The sequence below is a fragment of the Dendrobium catenatum genome, unplaced genomic scaffold (assembly GCF_001605985.2).
Source record: "Dendrobium catenatum unplaced genomic scaffold, ASM160598v2 fragScaff_scaffold_947, whole genome shotgun sequence".
NCBI classification, from domain to species: domain Eukaryota; kingdom Viridiplantae; phylum Streptophyta; class Magnoliopsida; order Asparagales; family Orchidaceae; genus Dendrobium; species Dendrobium catenatum.
Window position 1 is genome coordinate 38513 of NW_021319409.1, and position 9143 is coordinate 47655.

At 36.7% G+C, this 9143-nt stretch overlaps 1 protein-coding gene across 1 annotated transcript; it reads right to left on the minus strand.

Moving 5' to 3' along the window:
- Nucleotides 1-3521: 3521 nt before the first annotated feature.
- On the minus strand, nucleotides 3522-5283 carry LOC110098935. Its single transcript, XM_020825892.1, has 4 exons — nucleotides 4739-5283; nucleotides 4464-4630; nucleotides 4316-4391; nucleotides 3522-4257 (listed from the first exon to the last, which is right to left on the minus strand). Exons 1-4 carry the CDS (start codon nucleotides 5281-5283, stop codon nucleotides 3522-3524), a joined length of 1524 nt encoding a protein of 507 aa, XP_020681551.1.
- Between the last annotated feature and the right edge of the window lie 3860 nt (nucleotides 5284-9143).

Consider the following 9143-nt stretch of genomic DNA (forward strand, 5'->3'; position numbering starts at 1 on the left):
ATTTTTACACCAAGGTAATAAAATTCTTATACTGATTTAAATCCCATAATATGTGTAATAGCTTTCTTTTTTCCTTTTATTAATAAATTTTCCAAAAAGAATGGCAGATTTGTTAATATTAATACTTTGACCAGTCTAGCCACAAAAGTCAATAAGAATCCCCTTAATCTCCTTCACCGCCAAATTATTGTCTTCATAAAATTTAATAACATGTTCTACATATAATAAATGTGAAATCCTTGGACCATCTGAACTATTGCTAATCCAAATTGAGCTTTGAGCAAAAGCATTAGATAGTAGTTGAGAGCAAAGAATGAAAAGGAGAGGAGACAAGGGACAACCTTGACGGAATCCATTCTTGGCTTTAATCCATTTTGAAAAGTCCCCAGTAATAGTCAATGAAAACCTTGGATCTTCAATATGAGATTGGAAAACTTGGTAGGAAAGACAAAATATTCCAAAACCTTCGCACATAGAGTCATATGCTTACTCCATGTCAATTTTAAATGAGACTAGGCCTTTAGAAGATCTAGAATACCTGAACTTGTGGAATATTTCTTAAGCAACCAACACATGATCCGAAAGAGATCTACCTTTAATAAAAACCACTTACTCCTCAGAGATAAGTTTAGGGTTAACAGATAGTAATCCATTCAAAATCACCTTCGCCGCCACTTTGTAAATAGAATTACATAGACTAATAGGTCTATACTTAGAGGGAATCAATAGGTTGCTCACCTTAGGAATGAGAACAATTAAGGTATCTTTCCAAACTTTATCCAACTCACCATGATAAAGAAAATGTTTGATATCATTCCAAAAATCACCTTTAATAATGTTCAAAATAAGCTTTGATAAAAAAAATAGATGATACCATCATATCCAGGAGTGATATTTCCACTAGTTTGTTTCAAAACTAGCTCCATCTCCTCCACGAAAAAATCCTTGTTCAACAAACATTTGTCAGCATCGTTCAACCAATTCAGTGGCATTGGCCATCCATCCAAGTTATAGCTTCTCTATTTCCATTTTTTATTGAAGAATCAAAAGAAAATGTCTGCTCTTCCATCTGTACACCATTCTCATCTTTGATTTTAACAAAGCTATTTGAATTCCTCCTTTTTTTTTTTGAAGAAATGCAAATTGCATTAAGGAGAAAAAAGAAAATAACTAATTACAAACATCAAAAGGATGATACTCTTCCTTGATTAAACTAGCCATCAAGGTAGGGATATCATCAAAAGAAAAGCTATCAAAATAAAAACTCTAAAGCCATAGTAGCACACAAGTTGGCTACCTTATTACACTTCCTATAAGCATGTACAAAGACAACTTTATTGAAATCATTCACAAATAAAGAATCTCTTTCCAACTTGACGTTCATGATTCCTTTATTCTGCTTCAAGGAGTTTTGAATGTAGTTGATAACATTACTGTTATCACTTTCCATAATCACCCCTTTATAGTCCCTCATCCAGCTTTTAACATAATCCTTGGCCGAGAGAATTGCTCCCATCTCCAGCTGTGTTATATCCCAATGCATCATCTTCTTCCCAAATGCAAGAATGAACCTTCTATTGCAATCCCGGAACACACCACAAATTCTAGCTAATCCTGAAGTAGTTAAGGAAGCATCAATATTGATTTTCATCCATTCTTTCGGTGGGGGGCACCAAAAACTTGAGACTCCCTAAGGAGGTTAGTGCTCCAATTAGAAAGAGACGGACTAGTCTTACTAATGGACAGTGATAGTGCATTAGAAGCAACCACATAAGAAGGAAGTGTAGTTTTGCCATGTTTAATCTCATTCCTATTCTTCCAAGATAAGTAAACAGTAGTACAATAGATTTGTACAATACCCAAATGATTTGCTGAATTTTTCTTAAGTTCCTTGAGGAAATGATCTAAGGAATGAAAAATAGGAATAGAAATACCCCAACTAACAAGCTGATTGATGATTTCAATAAAATATTTGCATTGAACAATGATATGTTCATAGGTCTCCACCATGCCACAACCTCTAGCACAGGAATCATTATCTAGGAGCTTACGGTTCATAAGATATAGGTTGGTAGGAATAGATGAATTCCCAAGTCTCCACCAAAACATCTTCACCTTCTTGCTTAACTTGAGTTTATTAAGCTAATTATAATAGTCTTCATCAATTAAACTGAATTTTCTTCTTAATACTTGCTCAAAAGCCAATCCAGAAACTGTACTGCCGGGACAGAACTTTTGCATTTCCAGAAAGTCTTCTCTGCTGGAATCAGCCTGAATACTGCTGATCATCTTAACTAGTTCCAGATGAAAACTCACCTGAAGCAAATCAATATTCCATTGGCCATTTTCCAACATTAACTGCTTAACACACAGTCCCTCCAAGGCAGCACAATCAGCAAAAGTCGGCCACTGGTTGATACATCTGTCAAGGATCCATATATCATTCAGCATATTGATCTCTTTGCCATTACCAACATTCAATCTAGTAATGTTCTTAAGAAATTTCCCACCATCTAATAAGATCTTCCAGGCTTTAGAAGTGACATTATTTTGTGTACCATGCAAGATACTCTTCCCATACTTAGCTCTCATAGCTCTATGAAAAATTGTACCAAGTTTTTGAAGAAAATTCCAAGACAGATTTGCTCTTAAAGGTCCAGCCTTCAGCATTGGTGATTGTAATCCCAAGCCTCCCATACTTCTTGGTTTGCACAGATTATCCCAAGCTATGTAGTGAATACCATGACTACCATCATGTTTATCCCAAATAAAACTTCTACAAAGTTTTTCCATAGTAAGCAACACCTTCTTAGGGATCATGGAGTGTGTTATTAAGAAGTTAGGCATGGTCAAAAGAGAGCTAGTGATGAGAGTAACCTTACCACCCAAAGAAAGAAATTTCTTCCCCCAAGTATTGAGTCTATCCATCATATTAGTTAAGATATCATGAAAATCTGTTGCCCTCAACCGATTAAGAGATAACTTTATCCCAAGATAGCTCATCTCCTTGACAACTTTGAAGCTCAAAACTTTAGTAACCTTCTTTCTCATATGATTACTAACAATATTTCCGAAAATAATTTGAGATTTATGGGTATTGACCCTTTGCCCAGTCCAATTACAAAAGTCATCCACAATACTCTTCACCTCCTTAGCAATTTCCTTAGAGACTTGTGAAAAAATAATGACATCATCAGCATATAAGAGATGAGTTATTCTAGGACCTCTAGGAGAGATTTGAATACCAATATTAAGGCCCCTTTCATAAATGGAATTGGATAGCAATTGAGAGCACAAGATATAAAGATAAGGGGATAAAGGAAACCCTTGACGAAAGCCACTATGAGCCATAATCCATTTAGAATTCCTCCCATTTATGATAGTAGAGAACCTCACATTAATAATGCATTCCATAATAAGATTAGCATATCCAGGAGGGAAACCATACCATTTGAGGACGTGATCAAGAGTAGGCCATCCCATGCTATCATAAGCTTGCTCCATATCAAGCTTCAAAGCCATCATCCCCTTCCTGGATATGCTAAGCTTGCTCCATTTCTGGAAACTTTGAACTTGTGTAAAATCTTCGGTGCCAAGAGACAGTGCTCAGAGATAGATCTCCTAGGAATAAAAGTCATTTGTTCCTCAGTAATCAGCTTGGGCATACACATCTTCAATCTATTCACTAGCATAGTAGCTACAACCTTGTAATTCGTCTGACACAGGCTAAAAGGACAGTAATTGGAAGGAAGCAATGGATTCTTTACTTTTGCAATCAAGACAATTAAAGTGTCTTTCCAATCTTTCCTCATACAACCATTAGTAAAAAAACTATTGATAGCATTCCATAAATCTTTCCAAACTATATCCCAATAGTACTTATAGAAAGAGGAAGTAAGGCCATCCATACATGGGGAATGATTGTTCATTTGCTGGAAAACTGACTTCTTAAGCTCCATCACCGAGAAATCTGAGCTAAGATCTTGGATATCCTCATCATTTATCTTCTGGTGAGCCAAAATTTTGGGCAAACCTGATAGTTGACAGCTTCTATTCTTCCATTTTGATTCAAAATGTTGAATAAAATCCTTTTCACTTTCCTCTTCTTCAATTTGCATCATATTGTAAGCATCTTTAATTTGGTTTATTCTATTACCATTCCTTCTATCCGTAGCAAAATTATGAAACAAATTGGAATTATAATCACCTTCCTCAAGCCACCTTGCTTTAGCTCTTTGATTCCACCATGTAGATAACCTTTTCAAGGTAACATTAAGTTCACAAATTTCTAAGTAAAATCAGGTCTTGAGCTGACCAATCATTCCCCATAGCTTCTTCAGATTGTAGTTCCAGAATTTCCATCTTCAGCTTTACTTTAAGTTCATTTAGATCTTTTCATTTGCTTTTACTCCAAAAGAAAAGTGCTTTCAATGTTCTGTTAATCTTTCTTTGTAGAACCATACCTTCCTCCCCAAAGTCATTCTTCATCCAAGAGTGATAAACAATGCTTCTAGCCGCTGGATACATCCTCCAAGTATCTTCAAATCTAATGATTTTATACTTTATACGCTCCTTTTCGTTGACCTTGAAGGTAATAGGACTATGATCCGAAGCCACCCTAGCAAGATGCCTAGTAGCAGCCGAAGGAAGCAATTTCAGAGCAGTAGAATTCAACAGACATCTGTCAAGCCTCTCCCAAATCCTAGATGTCCCTTCCTTATTATTACATCATGTATACCTTGGACCAATAATCCCCACATCGTGAAAGTCACAACTAGTCATGAAACCCTTCATATCTCTAGGTTCTTTGGTAAAAAGGAATCTTTTGCCACCTCTTTTCTCATCTTTATTAAGCACACAATTAAAATCTCCCCCAATGATAGAAGGATTAGAGCTCACCATACATTTATTCAATAAACTCCAAAGAGTTTCACGCTCCTTGTAACATCTACTACCATACACAGTAGCAATCCTCCAAGATCCCATTCTAGGGATAGATAAATCCCCCACAATCACCTGTGAAGAAGTATCAGTAATAAAAAAGTTCCCAATCTTCATATTCCATAACACTAAGATGACACCAGAAAGACCCATCGCAGGAAAATGATAGAAATCCCATTCCTTACCAATAAGAACATCAACATCCTTCCTATTGATAATACTCATCTTAGTCTCCATAAGGCCAATGAAAAAAACATCATGATCTTTAACCACCTCTTTCAAGTACAGAGGAACTTCCCTCTTCCTAGCCCCTCTGCAGTTCCAAAATAAAAGTGAAGACATTTAAACAAAGGTAGGGGAACTCACCCCAATTAGGGACACCATTCTTCCATCGCTTTTCTTCTTCTTTATTTCTTGATCAACCGGCCCCAAGGATTTCAACTCCTTGGCCAATTTGACTTTAGCAGAGCCATTCAAGCTGGGTTTAACATCAGTCCCCACATCAGTATTCTTACTTTACTTCCTCTTAATCAACAACTTGACAAAATCATCATGCTCCTCATGTCAGTCTATATCATTATCTTCATTTAAAACTGAAAAAGAATTATTCAAACAAATTCCTGCTTTACAGTTTTCGGCCTCTACTCCTATGTTTACATTGGTTTCTGGAACTGAATTTTCCTCCATCTGTTCCTTGTTTTCTTTTCCATTAGCATCCTGCTCTATGTTCTGATCATTATGTTCCCAAGTTATCCTTCACTCTGTTCTTACTAGAGTTGTTATTTCTATATCCATCCACACCTTTGAAAACCCGTCTGTTCTTAAACTGGACATGAATCCAAGGCCCATACTCTGCATTGGTCACTGTTGTTTTAATTCCTCCATCCGTTTTCCTTACTTCTCCAATAACTTCTTCAGAATTTCCCATTGCCTGATTCTTAATCCCCAGAACCACCTTCTCAGGGCATGTATTCAATTCATGCCCCGCCCGACCACACTGATAGCAAAGTAGATTTATCTTCTCATATTCAACCCGTTGGAAGAATCTTCCGGCAAGACCATCAATCCAAACTCCATTTGGGAGCTTCTTTTCCAAGTCAATCTTGACGCAGATGCGGGCGAACTCTCCCTTTCCCCACCGAAACGTATTTCCATCTAAATACAATGGTGTGCCAAATTGAGAAGCAATTCTCGCAAGGCTATCCTCGTCCCAACAGAACAGAGGTAAGCACGGAAGTATAATCCACACCGGATCTGAAATCCCTTTAAACGAATACGGATCAATTGCCAGTGGCCATCTATCCATACCAATAATGTATCCATTGACATACCAGGGTCCACCATTTAAAACTTCATCCACCGCCTCACTGGTTTTGAAGGAGCAGAGGATCCAGTTCATACCGATTGAAGTCATGTGAAATCTACCAAATTTGTTCCATTGTTTTCTCAGATCAAAACTGCAAACAGAATAAGGAACATTACCTCCAAGGACTTTGATAACAATCGAATTTTTCAGCACCTCCGAATTTTTGGCTTCTATCACTGGATTAAGCTTCACCGAAATACCATCCTCAGAGAGTTCAACTTGTTCATTTTTAAAATCAATTCTAATATGCTTTGGCTTCGACCAGGCTCCAATTACCTTACCAACATCTCCTTGTTCATTACAATTCAAAGTTTCATTCAGTAATTCCTTATCAGAGCTATTTCCTTTGCCAGAAATTTCGTCACTCTTGGGGTTGAAAACAACTTCTTCCTGAACAGGACGAGACTGGTTCATCCCAGAAAAACTATTAACCTTTAATACAATATTCTTAATCTCCGATGATTCAAGATTATCACGAATACAATTCTTTGCATTCCCTAATATTTCCGCAGCAATCTGTCCCGATAAACCTTTAATCAAGATCTTCTTTCCTTTACCTTCAATCACCATTGGCCAAATCACCGATCGTGATCCTTCTCTGATCAACAAGCCGCTTCTACCTCTACCACCCAATCAAAGAGAACTGGAAGGACGCGGACCTTCCATAACATCGGCCAAGAATGCCGATGAGCTGCCGGCGACGGTGCCTCCAGCCGAAAACAAAACAGCGGGAGAAACAAATTTGAAACGAAAAATGGGTTTACTCTCTCTAGAAACCCGGACTCTCTCTCTCTAGGAACGGGATCAATAGAATTTTTACCTAACCAATCAACTTGCCTAAGTTAGGGATTTGAATTCCTCCTTGCACTAGAATAAGAATGAAAAAACTTTGAGTTGCAATCACCCTCAACCATCCATTTAAACTTTGCTATTTGTTTCTACCATGAATTCAACCGAGCCAAAGTTGAGTTAAGTTCATTTATTTTAGCTTTGAGAGTCCAACATTCCTCTTCTGATAGAAACCCAACATCCAATTCCTTGATTTGAGGATTCAAAATATCTTCCAATAGGCAATCCTTTAATTGGTTCAAATTCTTGATTTTGGCTCTACTCCAGTAGAATAGAGATTACAATGCTCTTTTTAATTTGATATTAAGAATATGAGAATAGCTCCCAAAATAAACCTTGTTCCACTCTTTCCTCACCACAGTAGAAGAAGCCAGGAAGGAAGCCCAAACATCCTCAAACTTGATGTTCCTTTAAGTCACCGAATTAAATTTAAGAAAATTTAGAATAATTGGACAAAGGTCCGAAGCCACTCTAGCCAAGTATATGACCACCATATGATGGGTTAAATTTATAGAAGTTGAGTTATCGAAACACCTGTCCAATCTCTCTAGAATCTAAACCCCTCTAATGTTGTTCTTGCACCAAGTAAACTTTGGGCCAATGAACCCTTCCTTATGAAATTCATTATTAGAAAAAAAGGCTTTCATCTCCTTAGGTCCTTATGAAAATAAAAATATCTTCCCTCCTATCTTATCCTCCTTGGAAATCAGATAATAGAAATCTCCTCCCACCACCATAGGAACATCTATGGTAGAATGCTTTTCGAATATCTCCCACAGATTACTTCTTTTATACACATCCTTATTTCCATACAAAGAAGCTATCCTCCATGAACATTTGTTAATGATTTCTAAATCATCAATTACCCATTAAGAAGATGATTCAACAATAAAAAAATCAACCAATTTAAAATTCCTTAAAATAAGAATACCTCCAGACAAACCTTCTTATGGCACAAGGAAATAGTCCAAACCATCCCAATCAACAAATTGACTTCTTTCCTATCAATAGAAGACTTTTTGGTTTCCACCAAGCCCAAAAAGAAAACACAATTTAATAAACTCTTTAAGGTATAAAGAATCACTTTTCTTCCTAGCTCCTCTACAATCAAAAAAGTTATAGATGACATTATTGAAAAAGAGGGGTAAAAATCCCCTTTATACCTTTTAACTCCATATCCAATCTTCTACCCCTAGTATTTGAACTAATTAGGCCTAGTTGTTTTGGTTTTTTTTTCTTTTCTTTTTAGCCTGATAGGAGCCCCCTTCTTTACTTCCCATTTCATCAATGTCCCTATTTAGAGGAATAAGTCTTGAGGCTCCTGTAGCATCAGTAACCTCAAAAAACATCTCATCCTCCAATTTAGACTGAATTAATTCACCTTCTTTAGCAACATCAATTAATTTATGAAATTTTTTGGGACGGGTGAGGGAAGAGAGAGAAGCTCCACAAATTAAGGAAGGATTTGGAAGAAGATCTTGAAGAATTTGTGTGGCATTGTTTGAGATGGAAGATGGTGGCCGGTCATCCAAGGATGACCGGAACACCAAAAATTCTTTATCTACCGCGAGTCCAATCATGTTGGATTCAAAAGGTAGATTATCCTTCTATCGAATCTCTTCTTTTCGGATTTTGGAATCCCCTCTAGTTATAAATGAGGGTGGCTTAAATGCTAAAGAAAAACCTTTGTCGATTTTAGGCAAAGTTAAGGAAGTAATTTCGTTTTTTGATATGCCTAAACCTTTGGAGACTATCATTAATGGAGCAAATGACAAGGAAGCTTCTTCTTCAAAAGGGATTTTTACTAAAATTTTGAAGAAGGACATGGTTATTCCAATTATTTCTCCAAAATTGGATATCCCTAATGTGTGGACTAAAAAACCTCACATTAAAATAAATTTTAGTGAAATTCATGATGATATGGGAGATGAAAATGTTGTCTTTCTTGACAAGGAAAAGGAATTAGCTAATGTTCAAATCTTGAACA